We start from the raw sequence: 23,353 nt of genomic DNA, 5'->3' as shown, positions 1-23,353 counted from the left end.
GCACATAGTGATTTGGTATCAGGGATCGCTCGCATCGGGTTCCTGGTCCTGAGCTCAGAGCTCTAACCACTGCCTCCTGCCTTCACCCACGTGTGCATCGGGGAGTTGCAAAGTGAGTTTTCAGAATACAGCAAGGCGGGAAGTCCAGCCCTGATCTTAAGGAGCAGCGTTTTGGGGGGCCGGAGGCGCGGTGGCGCCCGGAGAAGGGCTCTCTCGGCTCTGGGGCAGCGCGGCTGTCCCAGGGTCCTTGCCTTCAGCCTGTTCACCTCGCTCCCCTTCCTCCGAAGTTGCGGAGGTGCCGGGAAGAGGAGGGGCCTCGCCTCGGGCGCCCGAGTGATTGGCTGCCCTGGGCCCCTGGCGAGGTCTGTGCGGTCCAGCCCGGGTGGAGAGGGGCGGAGCGGCCACTGCTCCAACCACCGCCGCCACCGCCACGGTCGCAGCCGCCGCAGCCTCGGCCGCCGGGCAAGTAGCTCCGAGCGGCTGCTGCTGCCTGGGCGCGCCGACGCGGACCGGGACGCCGCGCTCTGCTGGTTCCACGCCCGAGCCATGCCGGGCAGCCGCGCGTAATCGCCGCTCCCGGGTCGCCGCCGACCCGACCCTGTACACCGTCCCCCGCTAGGGCCCAGATTTCGGTGCTCCCAACTCCCTCGGTCTTCTCCGGCCCCTCGCAATCATGCCCCGGGTGACTGCGCTCGGGGCCCTTGTGCCACTGCTGCTGCCTCTCCTGCTACTGCTGTTGCCGCTGCCCCGCGACGCCTGGGGGCTCGGGGAGCGCTCGGACGCCACCTGGGACTACTCGGTGCTGGAAGGCGAGGAGAGCGCGGAGCAGCAGCTGGAGCATTACCATGACCCGTGCAAAGCCGGTAGGTGCCGCAGCCGCCGCCGCCGCCGGGGATGTCCGGCAGAAGTTTGTCTTTGAAATGCAAATGAGGTGGTGGGCAAGCCAGCTCAGCCGTCTGGGGGGCGGGTCTCCCCTCCCCTCCTCCCCCCCCCCCGAGATTCCCTCGAGTTCCCCGGGAAAACAATGCCCCAGAGGGACTGCTTAAATAACACTCCGACTGGGACGTCCCGGCCCCTGGTTTGCGGCGCGCACAGGGTGGCGGCCGCGGGAGCGTTCCCAAAGCGAATGAGGGCGGGTGCCCGAGGCCGAGAGGGGGCCCAAGGACTGGGGCGGGCGCTGGAGTCGCCTGACCGCCAGGTGGTCAACACGGGCCACCGTCGGTCGCGCTGGGCTGGAGCAGAGGAGCGGGAGCCGGGCTGGGCGCGGCGTTCTCAGGCTCACACGGTGTTGCTGGCTCCGATTTCATGGCATTTGTAAGTTTCACGCAAAGTTTCCCAAGATCTTGTGGTTACTCTTGGGAAGAGAGTATAAAAAGCGAAAAGCTTCACAGCAGGCAAAAAGAAAGAGGTAGCCGAGGGGGAATGTGTATGACTCAAGTTGCCGCACACTTCCCTGTAGCCCCCTCAGTGTGGTCGCGCCTGGGGGTCTCCCTGGGCCGGCGGAGATGGAAGCCGTCAGGTGCTCTAATCCCGCCAGGAAGCCGCGACCCGGCACGCGGGGGTCCTTCTGGCGCGGGGCACTGCAGCTCCCGCTTCCCACTAACCACCAACCGGCTTGTGTGTCCCGAGGGGAGCAGCTTCAGAGCCGGAATAGTTGAGGCGTCAGCCCCAGAAGGGCCCAAGCGCATGTTCCAAAGAAAGCCGATGGGTCTGGGACAGTTCCCAGGTGGGACAGAGGGATACTCACGCCCCCGAGAGCGGACGGTCTCAGAAGCCCGCCGAGCGGCTCCTGGTGTTTATCTCTAGGCAGGGTCCGGCCGCTTCACTCGGCGGCCCGCAGAGATGAGCGGACCAAGGGAAGCTCGCAGCCTCCATCTGCAGAAGGGCAGGGTGCTTTTCTTCCAGTTGATGAGGGAAGTGCCGTGCATGAGCCAGTGTGACCCCGTTCCCTCACTCCCTGGAAAACTCTAGTAGCCTCAGTTTCCTCATCTGAATTAGGGACAGTAATTGTAGGAGGACTCAGATAATCTATGGGGAAATTCTCTGCCAATGGAATAATTGTGATGACACTGTAATTATTTGTGTTGTTGCTGCAGCGAGTGTGGTCTAGGCTGGGGGTTGGACAGGTCAGAACTGGGTGAAGTCTGGGGGAGACCAGGTTACTGGGAGGCCAGAGGACCTAGGAGAGTGTGAGACTTGAGAATCTTGTGAAGGTTGAGGATCATACCAGGTCTGAGGGTCCTGGGCTCATGCTGCAGGAAGATTCCTCCAGTATAGCCATCTATTATTGCTGTACATTGTGGGGCTTCTGAGTTGGGAAGGAGGGCAGAGTTGATTCCTGGCTAATTTGAGAGAATATCAGCAGGTAGTATGCCCTGACTAAGGTATCTCAGTTCCTCATGGGACCTCGGTCCTGACCGGGTTGAAGAGTCTCTGGAGCACTGAATGGTGCCCTTGCCTGAAATGAGGGGCACTGGGGCTGCAAAACTGGGATGGGGGCGAAGTGATCAGCCATCACCTGCACCTGTCAGGTCCTGGACTTTCCTGGATGTGAACTGGGGCCTCTGGGAGGCAGTGTGGGCAGCTGGGGCCTGGGCTGGGGCAGCAATCAGTGCGTTCGGGAATGTATCGAGCACCTCTGGGATGCTGGGTGCTGATCTAGGGCCTGCGAATCCCGGTGAAAGAGGCATAGGTCCGTCTGTGAGAGCTCTACAGCTCCTGGTCTCAGCCTTGTGGAATAACACTAAAGCAGGTTTGCCTGTTGGGGCCTCATTTTTCTCCAATAATTTTGGAGAAAATGCTAGATAACCAGGGCATGCGTGTTCTGTGACTCTTCACAGACAGGACAGGCTGGGCAGCAGGGCCGGAAAGTAGCTGTGTGGTTTCAGCCAGCTCCATTCATCCTCCGCAGCCATCCTCCATATTCCCAACCCCTTGACCTCTCCCTCATCCATGCTGATGCTAAGAGTGACCAGAAGAGGGCGATGGCAAGGGAGACCTAGGGGAAATGTCACATCGGTCTACTCATGCTTCTGGAAATTCCCTGAGCAAGGGAACCGCCTTCTGGAAGGACAATAAGCAGTTCACCAAGGACTGGAGACTCAGTGTAAGAAAGTGCCTCTCGGCTTGCGGGGAGCACTGTCTTTCCTGGTTCCATATTCAAACCAAACCTTAAGGGGCGGCCTTTCCTCCTATCCCAGTCACATGCTAACTCCCTGACTCCTCTAGCCAGAAGTCCTCTGCCTTGGACCTGCCTCAGGGCTTTGAACCTAAAACACCTCCCACCTGCCCCTTCTTGAGCTGGGGCGGGGGCGGGGTGTGTCTCCATTCTGCTGTGGATGCAGAATGCAGACGGAGAGTCTGGGGTCTGTTCCTGACCTCTCAGGAGCTGTGTACCCTGGCAAGCCCCTCCTCTCTGGCCCTTAATTCCTCATCCATAGAGTGAAACTGTTGGACTAGTTAGGGTGGCAAACTGACAGGTCCAGGGAGCTGACTCCCTTAGTCCACATCTGCCATCTTGCCCTGCGCCCTCTTCACTCCTTGTGGGCACTTGAGTTTTTGCCCCTGGCCCCTTCCTTCTCAGTCATCTATGGTTCTATGACCTTTGCTTCCAGCTCAGGATCTCAGAGGCTGAGCAAACGGGTCAGTGTTCTGTCATTTACAGTTTTACCATTTACACATTTTACTATTTACTCTGTCATTTACAAACTGTGTGTGACCTTGGGCAAGTCACTGAATTTCTCCATGCCTTAGTTTCCTCATTTGTAAATGAGGATGATTCCCAACAGATTAATGTGCAGTACCTGACATATAGTTAAGTACTTTATAAACAGATTTCCTAGAAACTTGTGAAAGAACATCTTCATGCTGACCTTTGAAGTAAGTTTTAAGGTGTAAAATTTAAATTTACTAGCAAACAATCTATTTGATGCTGTAAAAAGGGACGCTTTTAAAATCAGATGATTGTGGAGTGGGAGTGGGCCTGGGAAGCCCTCCTGGCCTGGGGCTGGTAAAATGCGTGGGACTTCCTGGGTGTGGTCTCTGTCAGGCTCCTCGGCTCTGCTGTTTGTTTTTCATCTGATACTGTAAGTGAGGTCAAGAGTTCAACTGACAGTAAATTACAAGAGATCCTTCCAACCACCACAGCCCTGAGAACAACTTTTGCAAAGCTTCTGAGGGCTTCTCCTGGTTGCTTGCCCTCACCCATAATTCTTTAGCTGTATTCAGAGCCAGAGGCCAGGATTCTTGTCCTGACCCTGCCTCTTACTCTTCGTATGGTCTTGAGCAGGTCCTCCACGTCTCCATGTCTCAGTCTCCTCATCTGCAAAATGGGGGTGGGAACAAAACTGCTTGCCTTTTAGGATAGACATAAGGCTAGTTGTAGCTGTACTCCTGAGAGAGCAGAGTCTTAGACAGGACTTGTGTGTAGATAAATCATTTAGGAGGTGACCCCAAGGAACAGGGTGAGGGAGCAGGGCGAGTATGACAGGGAAAGAGGAAATCCAGTGAAGGGAGTGGAATTGAGGTAGCTGCTTTAGTTGATGGGGCCATGTCCCCACCCAGCCCTTCCATAAGGCCTCCCATAATTATCTGCCCAGGTAATAGGAGGCTGGAGCATTTATCCAAAGGCTGCTGTCCTTCATTGTTTGCTCCCTTTTCCAGTTTCTATTCCTGTGCAAAAAACTACCCAAACTCTGTGGTATAGAACAACAGCCATTTTACTATGTTGGTGGGTCTGTAGATCAGGAGTTTGGAAAAGGCACAGCAGAAGTGGTCTACCTCTGCTCCCCAGTGTCTGAGCCTCTGCTGTGAAGACTTGCAGGCTGGAGGTGACTTGACAATTGGGGGCTGGAATCATCTGGAGGCTCTCTTGTTCTCTCACATCTGGCAGTTGAGGCTGGCTGTTGCCTGGGGCCTCAGTTGGACTGTTGGCCAGAACCTACAGGTAGCCTCTCTGTGTGCTCTCCATGCGGGCTGATTAGGCTTCCTCACAGCATGGCAGCTAGATTCTAAGTGTACACATCCCAAGGGAACCAGATGGCAGCTGTATTGCCTTTTATGACCTTGCCTCAGAAGCTACGTGTCATCACTTCCACCATGGTCACAAGCTCTCCCAGATTCAGGGGAGGGAACATAGCCCATCTCTCCACGAGAGGCATGTCAAAGTCACATTGTTAAAAGAGCATGTGGAATGGGGGCTGTTGTTGCAGCCAGTTTGGGAGAATATGACCATTCCTTGAGGCATGAACTTCCCTGCACCTGCGTGGGCGGGCTCCTTGAGCTCTACGGATTCCGAAAAAATTCTCAAGCAGAAAAGTGGGGAGCCATGCAGTGGATTCACGGAACTGCCCAGAGTTGAGCTGAGGGTATGGGTCTCAGGTCACCAACATTGTCTACCTGTGGCTCAAACGATATGCAAATAACCTTGTAAACTGTAAAGTGCTCTGTAGCCTTTTGGGTTTATTAAACCCAAGGGAACTGGCTGACAGCAGCTTTACTTTTCAGCTGGTGGCTTGATAAATGCCAGGGCCTTCACATATGATAAACATATATATTCCTTCATCAATAAATACAGTCGGCAGTCCCTGATGGCTAATGGCTCAGGAGTCAGGGTGAGGATGCTGGCCTGGGAACTAGCTCTTTCCTCACGAGCAAGTCTGTGGTCCTTCCTCTCACTTTTAGACCTGACTTCTGCCTGGAATTTGGGGCCCCACTCCATCTTGTCATTCTGTCCCAGAGACAGTGACCTTACCAATCAGCTCCTTTTTTGGGGGGGTCACCAGAGCCCTCTAGGACAGCACTCTCTGGGCAGCTCCTGCCAGCAGCCCTCACGTTACTGATACGAGGCTGGAATGTCAAACTGTGTGAGGTCAGGGATTGTTGTCTGCTTTGGTCACTGCTGTAAGCCCAGTGCCCAGCGACACGTCGTAGGTACTCGTCAATATTTGCTGAATGAGGGAATGATGATTCTGGCCCTGTGTGGGTTGGGTCCATGGCTGAAGGGACCTCCAAGCTCACTGTCAGCCTGGAAGGGAAGCAGAGCCATCCCAGTGGGCAGCAGCCCTCTTGAGAGTGCTGCAGGTAGAGCTGGGGGATGTGGTCCTGGGCAGTGCTCCCCCAGAGTTTCCATCCTTCATGGCAGGGGCAGGTGCCCTGGATTCTTCTGTACAGATGTGAGGCTTCCATGGTACCTCCTGGAAGGCTGTCTCCCTGGCACAGCCTGTCCCCAGAGCGGGAGGTGCCATCTCCCTGGCACCTTGTCTCTCCCCAGGGGCCACACCCAGGTGAGGGCGGCTGGCAGTTTTACAACTTTATTTTTATCCCTACTTGTCATGGTGTCCTTGCTGATTCGGGCAGGTGCTGATTTGATGGAGTTAAAATATTTCAGGGCTGTATGGAAATGAAATGTTTATCTTTCCCACTTCTCCAGGCAGGAGGTGCATCTAGTCCACCTCTGTCTCCAATTTTTCACCCCTGAAGTGCCCGGGGGCAGGGCATGAGGTGGTTAAGAGCTCGGGCTTTGACACTTGACAGACCTGGATCCAAAATCTGCTGCCCATGCAAGGCTTTGTGACCTTGAGAAAGTTACTTAACCTCCCTGAGCCTCAGTTTCCTCCCTGAGCCTCAGTTTCCTCCCTTGAGAAGGACTAATATTCACTTCTCAGGGTCATGGCAAGGGTCAAATGATAGAAAGTTTGTCGCGTGCTCAGCACATTTTCTGGACGAGGCAAGAGTTCAGTGATGGATATGTACATTACTAGAGCACAGAGCAGCTGCTCACAAGTACTTCTTGAACTCTTGTTGAAATGCTCTAGAGGAATTTGAATTTTTGTGATAAGTGAACAAGTGATTTCATGTAGTGTATTTAGTTAGGGATTCTTAAATTCAGACCTGATAATTATTGGTAAACAGGGTCTCAAAAGTAAGTGAAGGGTGAATTTTTTTGGTATGTGAGTTATAGCCCAATAAAGATTAAGAAGAGAAAGTCAGTGATGATGAGGAGGGGCCAAGGCAGAGGCTGGGGGAGGAAACGCACCGTCTTGGTTCCTGCGGAACTGTCGGCGGAGAGACACAGGCTGCCCACACTGAGGGTTCGGCTAACCGAGTAGGCAGAGAACGTGTGGCCATCAGGTGCCCAACAGAGCCCAGAGGTCCCAGCCAGGACCGTGACTCATGCTGGGGGGCGCAGGTGGTGCAGCATCTGGGGGAGGGGAGGTCAGAAGGGGAACGCGTCAGCCCCTTTTGTGCAAGGATGTTCCAAAAGCTGAATGATAGTAAGAACACCAGCCTGTTGACCTTCACCCCAGCCCCCGGAGTAGGCAAGCAGCTGGGATGGTTCCCATTTTGCATCTGGAGACACACCCTCCGGCCTAGACCCTCTGCCCGACATTGGTCCTCTTTTGACTTCTGACGCTATCTCTGTAGGCAGAGCTCTACACTGGAGACAGAAAAGTCTCCAAGTGGGTCCGCAACTCTGATGTCAGTAGAACGCGTTTTTCCATCTTTCTCCTGCCCAGCCGTGCAGCGGTCAGTATCTTGCACCCTCTCCTGGGGGTGGTGTGTGTGTGGGGGGGGAAGTACCCTTTACTCCTCCATCCAGCCCAGTGGAGGAGAGGAGGAGCCATTACGACAGCCCCTAGTCTGCAGGGTGCCTGCCAGGCTGTGGGTGCTGAGGAGCTAAGTGCCAATCAGACCTCAGCCCTGCCCCCAGGAACTCCTGGGCATGGCCTCCTCAGCGGGAAGATGCTCCTGATGGAAGCCGAGTGCAGACAGGCCAGCAGCACCTCCCATCAGCTCTGGACCTTCCCCCCACTGCTGCTTCTCCCGCCACTCTCAGGGCTCTCCCCGGCCCGGGGCCATGGTTGTTTGAACGCCTAGCTCGTCGCTGGCCTGTTGGTTCGGTACCCAAACTTTGGAGTCAGACTGACTTGGATTTTCTTTCTCATCTCTATCACTTACTGGCCGTGAGACCTTGAGCGAGTCCCGCAGCCTTTAAAGTCTCAGTTTCCTCATGTACATCCTGCAGTTAAGAGATACTCCTAGTTCACAGGCCGTTGTTGAATGAAAGGCACTTGATACTGTGCTGAGCAAATAGACGCACTCAATAAATGCGAAATAGTGCTGTCGTTTTGTGGCCTCCGAAGAACCTGTGGTGCGCATTAAATTGAATTACACGAACAGCATCACTTTCTGTTCCTATGCGAGCGCTGAGGAGTGAACTGACTCTGGAGGCGCATTGCTGGGCTTCAGATCCTAGCTCTCCCACTGAATGGCTGTGAGGCCCTGAGCCAGCTGCTTAACCTTTCTGGATCTCAGTGTTCTCACCCATAAAATGTGGATACTAGTGTCTACCACAGAGGGTGATTATAAAGGTTGGATGAGTTAACATAGACCAAGGACTTAGTGCCTGGAACACGGTAAACATTCAGTAAATATTGTTGTTTTTATTATTATCATTCCACAGAAATCCAACAAGGTTTCCAAGAGCAGGAAACCAAGTATCTGAACAACTGGAGCAGATGATGATTTCAGAGTTTTATGTTTCCTAGCGATGCTGATGGCAGTAGTTCCTCTATATCCAGAGACCTTGCTCTAAAAACAAATCTGCCGTGGCACTCACTGGCTTCTTTGGTGTTAGGCTGGGGGTTCCACGTACTGCAAGCCAACCAGATGTCCAGGCCCCACCCGAGAAGCCAGCCCCTGACTGGAGATGTGTGAATGGTGTTGAGTCTGAGCCTCCGTTCAGCCAGTGGTTCCTCCCAGCCACTCCTCTTTCCAGCAGCATTCCTCCAGGGTCCAAATAGCCGAGCTACAAGCAGGATTTGGGCCCACGTCGCACTTGATGGCAATGCACATCCTTCTACGATAGGTAGTCAAGCAATCTGAATAGAAGCTGTAACTTCACTGGTCCCCAAACCTTTGCCTTCTCACCCCTCACCATGTTTTTCATGAGGAAGGACAATGATATTAACCTCTCACAGTGGTTACAGCATTGCCTTAGCATTGTTTATAAAACTCCTTTCCTTCTGTTCTCTCCGTTGGTCTCTCAGATAGCCAGGAGATGATCCGGGCACTCACGGAAGATGCTCTGAGATCTTATGATCTTGTGGACATTGCAGGATGAGGTCTGGGTGCTTGTCCAGGGGAGAGGCTGGGCTAGGGCCCGCACAGGATACTGAACTTGTAAACAGTGGGACAAACACCTCAAACCCCTGTTCTCCCCTTGAAGCACACCGCCTCTCCAACCCGGGAACGGCTTCTCCTCTCCTGGATCCCTGACCCCCCAGTCAACAAGCATCTCCCTGCTGCTCAGTCTGAAGGTCATATTTGTACACTTGTTCCACAGAGCACCATAGCCCACCACCTTCTCCCCACTTTTTTCTCCGTCCTTGGCTAGGAACCCAACAAGGATGAGACAATTCTGGCCTTCAGAGTACTCTTAGTCCCAAAGCATAGGGAAGAATAAATGAATCATACAAGGTGTTGAAATGCAACTTTCTTCCTCTCTGTTCCCCCATCCCTTTCCCACACGGCCCGGGGCAGTGCCTGGGTGTCAGGTCAGTTGAGGACGATGGCTCCAGCCACTCTCCCCAGCCCAGAGGGAGAGGGCCTCGATGGCCCATGTTTCCTAAGGAAGCCTTGGGTGAGTGGCAGCCTGTGTAACAGAGCAGAGCAGTGAAACATCCTGTTTAAGAGACTACTTTTGGCATCAGGCAGCCCATGGCTTGAAGCCTGCCTCTGTCCTCACTGCCTGTGTGGTTTTGACTAAGTTTCTTAACCTCTCTGAGCCTCAGTTTCTTCATTTAGAAAATGGGAATGATATGAAAACCCATGAACTAGGTTTGTTTGCAGATTGAATGAGGCAGTGAACAAGAAGTGTTTAGCAAGCGGTCACTAATTTTTAGCTATTCTCCTTGCTATTATGATTATGCCTGTTATTGTTCCCCATTTAAGAATTTCCCTATAAGTGACAATTTCTCAGTGGCCTGTGTCGGCTTATCTCTCCCTCTGCAGAGAGTTCTCTTGGGATCCAGAGCGTGCAGCAAGTGATAATTTATTGCTCCACAGCTCGCTTGCTCTCATCCATGAAGCAGGGAGCGGGTAACAGATAAACCAAATGCATAGAAGCAGGTTTCTCAGGGTGTCCTCTTAGCCCGCTCGTAATACGGTTCTGCCCGGATGCAAACATAGCGAAAGGAACCGAACTTTCCTGCTGATTGGTTACAGGCCTATCTGTGATCACACCACCCTCTAACCACTTCTGTCAATTACCAATAAATATTCTCAAGCTCGCCTGCATGAGCACTTGAGTGTTGATGTTCAGCCCCGACTCTTCACCCGCTCCACCAGCTGGGCCACTTATCTCCCCGCTCATCCTGCAATTTGCACCGAGCCTCCTCCCCTTCCTCCCGCCGGGGTTACTGGCCTTGAGTTGATGTGAGTCCTGCGTGAGCCAGTTTCCCACAGGAGCAGGCCACCTTCCGCCCTAACTCTTTTTCCCATCCCTGGGTCAGTTCTCCTTCCCGCTGAGCCGGCACTGGTTCGCCATCCTCTCCCCCTGGGCTCAGAGTCGGCCGTGGTTCGCTAAGGTCTGGGCCTCATGGTGGCATGTGCCAGGTGGCACCTGGTCGTGATGCCAGGTGCTTCAACCAGAAACCCGGTGCCATCCTGGATACGGGTCTCTCCCTCCCCTTCTCATGCAGTCCAACCCAAGTCCTGCCAATTCTGTTTCCAAATTTAGGCCCATCCACTTCTCTCCATCTTTACTGCCACTGTTTGGTCTAAATCCCACCGGATCCCATGTAGGCTACTGCGATGGTACCTGAACCCGTCTCCCTGCTTCCCCCTTGCCTCCCAAAATCTGTTTTCCATGTTGCAGGCAGAATGATCTTTTTGAAATGCACGTTTGATCATGTTTGCAAAATTAGACCCACTTAGGACCGTCAGTTTACATATCCTTTCCCCCCAAGGCCTTCTCAGGCCTGATCTCAATCAGGTCCCTTCTTTTAAATCTCTCATCACCTTTGTTTCCCTGCACGTTTTACAGTCCGTAACTGGGTATTGGAGTGACTATTTATTTGCTCAATGTCTGTCTCCATATCAGACAATTAACTTCAAGGGGTAGAAATTAGACTCATTTGGCTTCCCAGTCACCAGCACAGTGCCTGGCACATGGTGGGTGCTCAACCAATATTTGCCAAATGAAAAACTGAGCAAATGAGATACTATAGGGATTTGGAAAAGGCATCAATCACTGTAAGACAGTCAAGGAAGGCTTCCTGGTAAGCCTGGTAAGCTAGTGAGGGGTGGTGCAAATTGTCATGTGTGTTTGCATAGGAGGGTGAGAAGACCATCCGCTAAAGAGGAAGTCGTTAAATAATATGGATCTGTGGGTGTTTTAAAACTCAAGCAATCTGGTCTTTTTTTTTTTCATGAAGTTAAAAAAAATCACTGCTTTAGGAAAATTAAGTTTTTATCCATTAATTTCCAAATTACTATAGATGAAAAGATACAAATTAGACTAAATTGGAAGCTTTTTTGTTATTCTATACTTGCATAGCCTTTCAAATATTAATTTCCTAGGATATGTGAGGTTTCCTCTTTGGTGTAATGGCCACTGACCTTCTTATGGGATGCAGGTGAAATCACTTGTCAATGCAAAATGTGTTAGAACTTGATGAAATAAAGCTTTGAGTTTGAGAAATAAAGATATATTTAAAAAGAAAAAAAACAAACAAACAACACAGGTGAGCCCTGGGTTTGGCCTGGAAGGATGGAAAGGATTTGGAGAAACTGGGATGGAGGGGAAGGCATTTCAGGTAGAATAAACATCATGAGTCAAGGCAAGGCAGCAGGAATGCTTTGGATGTGTCTGGAGCTGTGGGAATACCTGGTTTACTTTGCAGAATAGTAGTGGCAAGATTGAAAGAAGCTTGGAACAGTGAATGTCAAGCTGAGACATTTAAATCATGCCCCTTAAGAAAGGGGGAGCTATTGATGGTTTTTGAGCAGACGGCCGTTATGATGAAGACAAATGATGTTTAGGATCTGTAGAAGCGGGACATAGGAGGACCACCAGGGGTTCTAGGCCTGGGAGCATGAAGTCCAGACTTGGGCCTCAGGAATGGAAAGGAAGGGAAAATGCGGGAGAGATCATGGCTTTGTGTGTGGGAGAGGTCCCAAGCTGAGCTCTGCCTCAAAGTCTAGTGAAACATAAATGAGTTCATCCAGAGATGCTCAGCAAGCATTGGGGTGCCCTTGAGATGGGCCGGAAAGGGAGATTATTTTTTTTTAACATAAAACAGTTTTCTTAATTATACAGCTAATATACATCCACTGGAGAACATTTAGAAAATATAGAGAGCAAGCAAGAGTAAAAATTTCCGGCAATTCCATGGCCGAGGAGTAACCGTTGTAAACACTTTGTTGTATATTCTTCCAAAATTTTTTCATGCATGGTTGTAATTTTTAAAAAGTGCTACACATATCGTTTTGAACCTGCTTGTATTTCACTTTCACTTAGTACCATGAACCTCCTTCCACGATAATAAAGATGCTTATGTAATACAGGTACTTGTATGGCATCAATTTAAGTTGTTCGGTATAGATGCACCATAATTTAATTTAATCAGTCCTGTACTGTTGGACATAAAGATTTTTTTCTCCAATCATTTCTTTTGCTATTATAAACAATCATGCTGGAGTCATCCTTATTGCTAGATTTTTGTGTATGTTTTAAATTATTTTTTTAGAAAAAATTCTACCCGTAGAATTGCTGGGTCAAAAGTATAGATGCTTTTAGGGCTTCTGATTCTTTTTTTCAAATTGCCCTTCAAATTTTTTTTTACTCCTTTGCACTCTCATTAAGATTAACATATTTGTATTCTAGTTTTTAAAATCTTTGTTGGTTTGATAAGAGAAAAATAATTTACAGTTTCTTCAATTTGCATTTATATTGTAATTGTATTTCTTTTTCAAATAATTTTGAACCTTAAAAAATATATTTTGGGGACTTCCCTGGCGGTCTAGTGGTTAAGACTTCACCTTCCAATGTAGGGGGTGTGGGTTCGATCCCTGGTCATGGGGCTAAGATCCCACATGCCTCGCAGCCAAAAAACCAAAACACAAAACAGAAGCAATATTGTAACAAATTCAATAAAGACTTTAAAAATGGCCACATTAAAAAAAAAATCTTTAAATATATTTTGACCATTTGTATTTATTTTGCTGTGTGAATTTCCTATTTATGGGCTTTTTTTCCTTCTTATTTATGGACTCTTTTTCTTTCTGCTTATGTTCATTTTTTAATTAGGTGGTCATTTTTTAAACATTTTGTAGGAACTGTTAGAGATTAGGACTTCAACCTTTTATCTGACACGTTTGTCACAAATAATTTTTGGAGAGAAGAGTTTTAAAAAGCAGAAAGCTTATCCTGTACCATATCATTCACTTGTTCCATGGAAATGATTGCATGGCTCTATCAGTTAAGATCAGGTTAAATTGCTAGTAATGAACCCATGGTAATTGGCTGTGGCCATCAGGGGCCAGTTGGGAGACTGAAACCACATCAGTAATTTCAGAAATAATTCAAAAATTTAATATAAAGGATTATTAACTAGCAAAAGGAGGTAGAGAGAACTTTAAAGAAAACAGGAATAGAAGATATAGGGAGCAGCTACTAGAGAAGGAATACATTTGGAAGAGGTCACCCCACACACACCCCTCCCCGGCTGTAACTTCATAGGAGAGGGTATGGCTGTGACCCACTGACAGTTGGAGAAGTTTGTTGAGATGCTACAGGAAGAGGCTGACAAGTGGGAAATTGCCCACTGGAGTTTGGGCAAAACTCTGAAAGTTGGGTGCCAACGGGTTTCCCAAACACTGCTGGTGGCCACTCTACAGGAGCAAGAAAGATGAGGCCCGGAAGCAGGAAGAGAATTCCCTTCCTCTTGCAGTCCCTCTAGTGCCCTCTACTGACAAAATCTAATGTGTCAGCTGACAAAGGAGAAATGTTTCCGGGGTCCAACTTGTGTCACAAAGCATGACAAAGAAGGGTGGATTTAGAGCTGATAGGCAATATATTGATAGCTGGAACACTGGCCTAAACAAGCCAGAAGTTTCTTTCTTTCTCACATCAAAGTCTGGAGGTCTGCAGTCTATGGCCAGTATGACAGTGCTGCTCCAGGAAGTCCTCTAGGATCCAGTCTCCTTCCATCCTGCCCCTCCACTCTCCCTGGGCTGAGGCCCTTGTCCTCATGGTCCACGATGGTAGCCAGAGCTCAAACCATCACAAACACGGTCTGGACACGGAAGGCATGGAAAAGAAAAAGAACAAAGAATGTGAGAGCAGGTTCCCAGGAGATGCCATCTGCCATCTGCTTTCATCTCATTGGCTGGAAGTTAGTCACATGACCGTGGTCACATGACCATGTAGCTAGGTACATGGGATTCTGGGAAATATTTCTTCTGGAAGGTCTGGAACTGAACATCATAGTTTCTGTTGTTAGGGAAGAAGGGAGAAAAGGTATTGGTGGACAATAAGTCTGCCACAATAGACTACTTGCTGGAATTTTATGAAGAAAATTTAGTCAAAGTGATGATAGGCTCATGACCATTATTGAATGTTAACTAGATACACAAGGTAAGATTTTAGAGTAAAATCTTTTAGAATGTTAGAGCTGGAAGTTACCCTCGGAATTATTTATACCGTTTTTCATGTTTCCTATGAGAACCCTGAGGGCCTGAAAGGGCAGTAATGTGTCCAAGTTCACATGGATAGCTCCCGGCATGCCTGGAGGTGGACCCCGGGTCTCCTTTACTCTCCACCTAGTGTATCTTTCCACTCTCTGCACTACTTAGGGTCTCCATGGGCCTTTGTCTTCAGAATGAGTCCTGCTTAATTGCACTGGTAACTTGATGCTCCACAAGAGATCATTCCACAGTGGAGGTATTAGAGCTTATGAGATATACCTGGCCTTGGAATCAGGCACATAAATGCAAAATTAGAGCCTGGGAAGCTTCTGGCTTTTAGGACCTAAACTGCTCCCTTTTCTCCGTTACTGAGTGGAAGCCATGTGAGCTTAGGCTGTGGGAACATAGCAGGTATGAGACAGCAGTAAGTCATATGCTGCTGGAATTAAGCAATGAAAAGTGTTATCTTAGGCCAAAGTAGCCATTCAGTTTACCAGTCAGAATGCCATCTTCCCATTTAGCTATGGAAATAATGGGAGGATTTTCTTAGAACAGCAGTACAAGCCAGGTGCCAGCAGGAACCAGACTTTACCCCAGATGTTTCAAATGAAGAGACCTTCATGAAGGGACTACTTACAGAGACAGGGTTAGGATACAAAGAAGGGTGTGAGACACCCAGAGACTAGCAAGTCTCCCCTGTGGCTGAAGAAACGGGAAGGGAACCGTGTTACGGCTGGAGCTGGAGCTGGGCAGGAGGGGAGGTGGCTGAGTCACTTGAAGTATAGTTGATTTTCAATATTGTATTAGTTTCAGGTGTACAACATAATGATTCAGGGTTTTTTTGCGGGTTATATTCCGGTATAGGTAAGACAGTACATAAGACAGTATATAAGACAATGGGTATAATTCCCTGTGCTATATAGTATATCCTTGTTGCCTATCTAATATATTTTATATATAGTAGTTTGGATACAGCACCAAAGCAGGGAGAAAGCAGGGAAGAAATGCCTGCAGCTCTCTGCTCTCTTCTCTCTGATCTGCCAGGGTCTCCTCCTGGTTGAATGCAAGCAGAAGCCAGAGAGCAGTGAGACGTGGAGGAAGCAGTCCACAGGATCCGCCTTCCTGGGCACAGAGCAGGGCAGAGAGGGTGGAAAGTAAGTAAAAAAGAATCACTTGAATCATAGCTCAGGCCTTGCTGCAGATATTCTTTCCCATGGATGGAACTATTTTTAGTATTTTTACAATATACATTTGTAAATGGCCCACGTGTGGCACCTCCAATGCCACTCCCTCCCCAGGCCAGTGTCAGACATGGCTAATTGATCACAGCTCCTTTTCCTGAGGGCCCAAGAAGTCACCTCACAGCACTTAGAGAAAACATCACCGATTGAGTGGGATGGGCATGTGAGATGAAATACATTTGGAGCTGTAAAACTTAACTGGCCTTGCAAATATGGCCTACCTGCTCATGCTAGTCTGGTAGAGAATCTTTTTTTCTGGGGAATTAGCTGAACAGGTATTTCTTAAGCCAAGTGAGTCCTGCTTGGAAAGCCAAGCTGTAGCATTTTTTTTAATTGAAATTTTTTTCAATTTTTCAATTTAATTTTTCAGTACTTCAATTAAATAAAATTTTAAGTGAAGTATAGTTGATTTACAATATTGTGTTATTTTCAGCACAATGATTCAGGTTTTTTTGCAGATTATATTCATTATAAGTTATTACAAGATAATGGATATAATTCCCTATGCTCTACAGTATATCCTTGTTGCCTATCTATTTTATATATAGTAGTTTGTATGTGTTAATCCCATACCCCTAATTTGTCCCTCCCCCTTCCTCTCCCCTTTGGTAACCACAAGTTTGTTTTCTATATCTGTAAGTCTGTTTGTGTTTTGTACATACATTCGTTTGTGCTATTTTTTAGATTTCACATATTAAGTGATATCATATAGTATTTGTCTTTCTCTGTCTGACTTATTTCACTAAGCATAATATTCTCTAGGTCTATCCACATTGCTGCTAATGACAGTGTTTCATTCTTTTTTATGGCTGAGTAATATTATATACATATATATATATATATATGAATATCTTCTTAATCCAGTTATCTGTTGATAGGGACTTGGGTTGCTTCCATATCTTGGCTATTGTAAATAGTGCTGCTACAAACATTGTGGTGCATGTATCTTTTTGAATTAGTGTTTTCATTTCCACCAGAAATGGAATTGCTGGGTCATATGGTATCTCTAGTTTTGGTTTTTTAAGGAACCTCCATACTGTTTTCCATAGCGGCTGCACCAATTTACATTCCCACCAACAGTATACAAGGGTTCCCTTTTCTCCACGTCTTCTCAAACATTTGTTATTTGTAGACTTTTTGATGATAGCCATTCTGACCTGTGTGAGGTAATACCTCATTGTGATTTTGATGTGCATTTCTCTAATAATTAGCCATACTGAGCATCTTTTCAGGATTGACTTTTAACATGGAAAGTCCTATGGACTTTCAGGTCCTGCTACTTTCCTGGTGTGCACGCTCAGACCCCTGAGTTCAGACTTTAAGTGGCTTTGAATAGAAAACTCCTAGCTGGAACAAATGGCCCATGCATTATGGACATTGCCAGCATGGTTTAGGGCACAGCTGGCAAGTAGGTCCCAATTCATCTGCCATTTCTATCCATTTGTGCTGGCCCTCTGTAGACTGTGTTGAGATGGATTTGGAGGCTGTGTCCAGGTTCGGTGGACAGGAAGGTGTGATCAATGAAGGATATTTGCTCTGGGACAGAGAGGCTAAAAGGGGTACATGTGTGTCTCATATTTGCCATCACTGGTTTCGAGTCAGCAGATGTGGCTTCTACCTGTGATACTTTGAGCAAGTCAATTAACCTTCCTGGACCTTAGTTTCCTTACGTGGAAAGCAAGGACATGGCTTAGGTGACGTTTAAACTCTCTCCATCTTAGAAATGCCATGATTCAAACTAGTTTGGGTTTTTTTTTAAGTCTTTCATGTAGAACTTGCAAAAAGTCTGTTTGATCCAATTAAACTATTTCCAGCTCCCCACCCCTCTCTGCCATATGCTTGAGTAACTAAGCCCTCCATGCCTGTGAAGGCCATTTCCCCAGGCTGGAGCAGCTGGAGACCCTGGAGACGGAGGTCTCCCATACTAAACAGATTCTCCTCTTTAATCTCAACCAAAAGATCCAGGAGGCATGATTCACATCTCGCCCTGTTTCCTCTCCTCTGTCCTCCGCAAGCCTGCACCTCTCGCCTCCTGCTCTGCAAACATGCCTGAGTGCAGAGTCCTGAAATTTAGGTTCATGGTTTCAAAGTTCATGGTCCTGAGAATAAACAAAAAAACTATTGTGGTTGCATAGAGCTGTGGACCCCATTAACACCGCCCCATGAATATTTATAGCGTGGAACTACAAAAGAACATAGAGGCCATATTGTATTTCCTGGAACTTTCTTTCCATGGGGTCCTTTCTCTGTGGGTCACTTTAATGTAAGCTTTGCTTATTTAGTTGCACACTTTAAGCCGATTAACTTTTCACTAAAAAAAAAACCTCCCTGTTTGTTTGTACATACACTCCCTTGACAAAGATTCATAGAAAACTGCTTTAAACCTGTTAAATCCCTCTGCTGGAAACTTGAAGTGAACTAAATGTGTCTCTGGGTAGGATTTCCCTGTAACTCTCCCTGCCTCTGGCCCCTCCCTGTTTCCTGAGAGAAATTCCAATGGTTCAAAGGCTCCAGATTTAGCTCCTCCGGTAAGGTAGTCTCAGCTTCTCTCCAGGTGACTGTCTTCTGGAACATTAGCAAGGTCCTTCCTGAGCAGCTTGTTACTGGGATGGACAAATGGCAATCCCTGGGTAGATGCCTTACGCTTCTCTAATAGAAATTGTAGAAACCAAACATTAGAGCTAGAGGGACCTCGAGACATCACCTCCATTGGTCTCCAAACTTCAGTGACCGTGAGTCACCTGTGGGGGTGGGCGGGATGTGAACTTAACATGCATATTCCTGGGCCCTGTCCCTGGAGAGTCTGATTCCGTAGATGTGGATGGGGCCTGGGATCTGTGTATCAACACTCCTTAGACACTTCTGACAAAGCGGTCTGTGGCCCCGCCTTGAGAATCCCTGAGCTGGTTCAGCTTTCTCAATGTATGGGTGAAAAAAATGACACCAAAGGGAAAAGTGGTCCACCCAGTGTCACATGCAGCATCCAAGCGCCCTCTTCCCAGTGTAGGCCATGCCTGTGATTCCATACTGCTTTAACTCTGGCCTTTCGTGTCCCAAGATGCAGCTCTACCGTGGAACATTTGTGATTAGGCCCATAAGTGGGAAACTAATTGAAAAATAAACCTGCAAGGCCAGGCTGTAGTGTAGAAATGAAAATCAGGGACCGGCCTGGTTGGTGGAGGTGAGGCGAGATGAGGTCAGGTTAGTACCTGCTGGAGGTCACCCCTGCAGGATAAATCCAGGACTCTGCTGGTTTTGGAGTGAGCCCTGGGGTAGGGCAGGGCCTGTGGCTGGGATGGGCTGGAAGGCTGCAGGGGGTGAGGCGGGGAGTTATCCCCCAGCCGTGGCAGCCCTTCCTGGGCCTCCCGCTCTCTGGGTGCCAGGAAGCAGTCTTGGGGAGGGTGTGGCTGGTAACAGAAGGTGACAGTAGAGTTGAAGGGGTCTCCCTCTGACTGGCTGGGCTTCTGCCTGGCTCACAGACCTCCCAGCTCTGCAGGCCCCAAGCCAGGGGCCACTTAGAATCCCCAGAATCCCTCCTCGAGACTCTGTGGATCTCAGGGGGCGTTGGGGGGAGGGTTGTGAAGGACCCTCTGGCCAACCCCTCCTGTCCTCTGTCCCCTCCAGTCACCCCCACTGGACTGTCTGGTCTTGGACAGGCCAGCAGCTCATCTGGGAACGGAGCTCTTACCGCTGACCATGAGATCAGGCCCCACCTTGAATCCCAGTTCTAGAAACGGGGTCCTCTGTGAGGCAGTGAATGGGCTCCAAGTTTAGAGCCAAGAGGTCTGCCCTCAAGCCCCGCCCCCTTCTCACAGTTGTAAGTTAACAGGCTGGTCGTGGACTTCCCTGAGCCTGGCTTTCCCCCATGAAATGGGGCTGACGCCTTTGCCTTGCCATCCCCTGGGACTTCGGTGAGGAGCACTCCTTCTCTCACTGGCTCACTTACGAAAACGGAACGTCCCAGAACTGAAGGTCCTTGCCAGGCCCTGAGCAGGGTGCTGGGGTGGGGTGGGGTGGGGAAGAATGTGTGTGTGGAGGGGATACAAACTGTGAAGTGCTGCACCCGAGTGAGGGACTCCTTGTGCCCAGCTCCATCTTGGGTGCTCTAATAACCCTGGAATTTCGTTCCCTGTGTCTGAGACTTCCTTTTGCCCCTGCCCAGCCTCTCGGTTCCTGCAGCCTCACCTCCTGCCTCACTATCGTTGACGGTCCACGTGACTGGGTCCCCACTTCAGCCAGGGCCCCTCACCAGGTGCCTTCTGCTCCTGCCTGACAGTGCCTCACTGTTTCTCCCCTCAGGGCCTTTGCACATGCTGTCTCTTTGACCAGCATGCCCTTTTTCTTGTTATCCACTTGCCAGACTTCTGCTCACATGTCACCTTCTTACCCAAGTGTCACCCCCTCTGCAAGGCCTTCCCTGATCCCACCCCCAAGGCTGAGTTAGTCCCTCTTCCTATCCACGCTTCCATCCCTGCCTGAGCAACAGGGGTTACTTCAAGGCAAAGACGCATGGCAGTTGGGAGTTAGAATTGAGAGGTGGCCTAGAGCAAGTTGCCTAATCTCTCTGAGCCTACTTTCCTCATCGGAAAAAAGAGCATAATTATGCTTATTGCACAGAGTCGCTGTCTTGAGGGTTAGAAGAGTGTGGAGAGCCTAGCATGTGGCTGGTGCTCAAGAAGTATCAGTCCCTTCCTTTTCAGTGCCTTGGTCCTTAGAGAAGAATTAAAACACCAGATTTGGAAGAAACAGAGAGAGCTGTTTCAAGATAAAGGGGGATGTGTTGGAAGGGTGTGAGCTCCCTGTCAACGGAGGGTTGTGAGAAGAGGCCACTCATGCATCACATGGTGGGTTGGAGCCAATGACCAGTAGGGCCCCTTCTAGTCCTAGGAAGATTGCTGAGCATTGCAGCAGTCTCTAAAAGGTGTTCCTTAGGACGGAAGATTCAGTGAAAAGAAATTCCAGGGCAACCACATTGGCAAATGCTGCATTCTCTTTCTCTTCGAGAGTTGTGATGTTTGTTAGGATTGTAAAGGCTCTGAGAAGTACTGCAGTAAAGAAAAGCAGTTCACTGCCGGGAGGCCCGGGTTTGATCCCTGGTCAGGGAACTAAGATCCCACAAGCTGTGCCAAGTGGCCCCAAAAAATGAACCTATCTATGAAACAGAAACAGAATCAGGGACATAGAGAATAGACTGCTGGTTGCCAAGGGGGAGGGGAGTGGGAGAGGGTTGGGTTGGGAGTTTGGGATGAGCAGATGCAAACTGGTATATATAGAATGGATAAACAACAAGGTCCTACTGTATAGCACAGGGAACTATATTCAATATCCTGTCATAAACCATAATGGAAAAGAATATGAAAAAGAATGTATATATATGCATACTGAGTCACTTTGCTGTACAGCAGTAATTAACACAACATTGTAATTTAACTATACTTCAATAAAAATAAATTTTTAAAAAAAGCTTTATTGCTTTGCCAGGCAAAGGGGACCACAGGGGGCTAATGCCCTCAAGATTGCGTGTCCCGCCCTGGAGGGGTAGTGAGGAGTCTTACAGTGTTCAAGGAGCAGGTCGTGATCAGCTCGTGGGCATTCTTCTGATTGGTTGGTGGTGAGGTAATTGGGAGTCAGCATCATCAACCTCCTGTTTCCAACGGGTCTGGGGTCTGCGTGCTGTGGACAGCGTACAGTTAACTTCTTCCACCTGGTGGGGGGTTTCAGTATCTGCAAAACAGCTCAAAGGACACAGCTCAGAATAGTATCAGTAGTCCTTGAGGAAGAACTAAAGGTCCTTGACTTTGTTTAACGGCTAAAGTATTATTATTTTGTCTTACTTGACTGTTTTCCTTTCTTTCTGCATTTTCTCACTTCTCTGATTAAATTTATTCTTTGACTAAAGTTTTTCAACAGACAAAAGGTGGGTGGAGCACATGGGTAGAAGTCTGTTCTGGGAAGGCCTCATAGGGTCCTGCTCAGTTACAATAGCATTTCTTATTAACTTCTTAGAATGTGAAACTTTGGGAAAAGTTGGCTTGGTGGAGGAGGGCTGTGATTTGGGAATCAGGGAGGCCTTTTTTGACTTAGAACACCCATGAAACCTCATCCTGCCTACACGACCTTGGCCAATTCCTACCTCCTCTCTGGGCCTTCCTTTGAAGTTAATTTATAGAAGGCATTTATCCTGATCCCTGGAACAGGGTGCTGTTTGCTTCAGCTGTTTGCTTTGGGCAAGATGCTGTGCTGTGGAGACCCTGAGATGGGAGCTGCAGTGATGGGCCTTTCCCTGCAAGGACTAGGTCATCTTTTGCAGCCTCGAGAATCAGGCTTATGGAATCAGATGGGGAACGTGACGTAACTTTAGAAACTGAGAGACTTTACAGATATTTATTGTTATTACAGTAGTGTGCTAGAGCTGGCTGTTACCTGCTTGTGAGAGCCGAGTGTACACATATTCTCCATCTCCATGTTTTGTGATCTTGAAGTCAGCCTCGGTGAGAGTATTTACACCAGGGAAATGAGCAAACACTACAAATTAAGGCTCTCTCCTCACCAGGCAGTTGTTAAATATCAGCACATCTTTGATTATATATCATTCAAAAGTATTCCTTTAAAATGTCTCCTTTTATATTTTTAAATTTATTATATAATAGCTTTAAAATTTATTTGACTAGTTTAAAGGTTTCTGTTTTTGATTTCTGAAAAGCAGTTTTCCTATTGTATCTCATAATCTATTCCTGAAATAGTCACTATCCAGAGCTTCATAACAAAACACTACCACCAGGTGGCAACTCCCTGAATTGCAGGTTGGAGGTCCAGTGGGGTCAGCCAAGACTGGAGCAGACGGCATTTCCATTGGTGTGCCTTTTAGATCTTTCCTATGGCCTATCCATTCAAGGTCTACATTTCTGTGAAGAATTACCCTGCTTGACCTCTTTGTGGCAGCCGTGACAGGCATACAGAGGTGCAGGGGAGCCTGGGACTGAGGGGGCGTGGTTGCTGGAGGCAAAGCCCCTGGTGCCTTGAGTCAGTGCTTCTCAGACTTCTCTGGGCACACGTCCTGCAGCTTCCGATTCAGCAGCTCTGGGGTGGGCCCTGGGAGTGGGTGTTTCTATCAAGCTTCAAGATGAGATCAATGCTGCTCGTCTAGAGATTACATACACTTTGAGTAGCCAAGGGTCGGCGGTGGTAGAAGAAGAAAGTTACCCGGGTGATAGGAGTCCTTCCTTTGAGAGTCTTCTCTTAGGAGGCTGACATGTTTTGCCTTTTGGTAACAATTCAGTAGCTCTGTGTTTTGAATGTATAGACTTGGCTCATTAGATCCTAAGTACTGTTCAACCAATACGTCGATTTAATTTTAATTTTTATTTATTTATTTTTTTAGTTAGACTATGGTTTTTTTTATTAATTAATTTTTATTGGAG

General features: G+C 48.5%; 1 protein-coding gene across 1 annotated transcript in view; it reads left to right on the top strand.

The window, feature by feature from the left end:
* The first annotated feature begins 414 nt into the window (after positions 1–414).
* TLL2 (tolloid like 2) overlaps positions 415–23,353 on the top strand; it is a 138,408-nt gene continuing 115,469 nt past the window's right edge. The window contains exon 1 of the mRNA XM_082406510.1: positions 415–863. Coding sequence (XP_082262636.1) covers positions 674–863 — 190 coding nt within the window. The 5' untranslated portion in view covers positions 415–673. The remainder of the gene's footprint in view (positions 864–23,353) is intronic.

The sequence above is a fragment of the Balaenoptera borealis genome (assembly GCF_965194805.1).
Source record: "Balaenoptera borealis genome assembly, chromosome: 10".
NCBI classification, from domain to species: domain Eukaryota; kingdom Metazoa; phylum Chordata; class Mammalia; order Artiodactyla; family Balaenopteridae; genus Balaenoptera; species Balaenoptera borealis.
The sequence above is the reverse complement of the archived record's forward strand: the minus strand, read 5'-3'. Positions and strand labels throughout refer to the sequence as shown.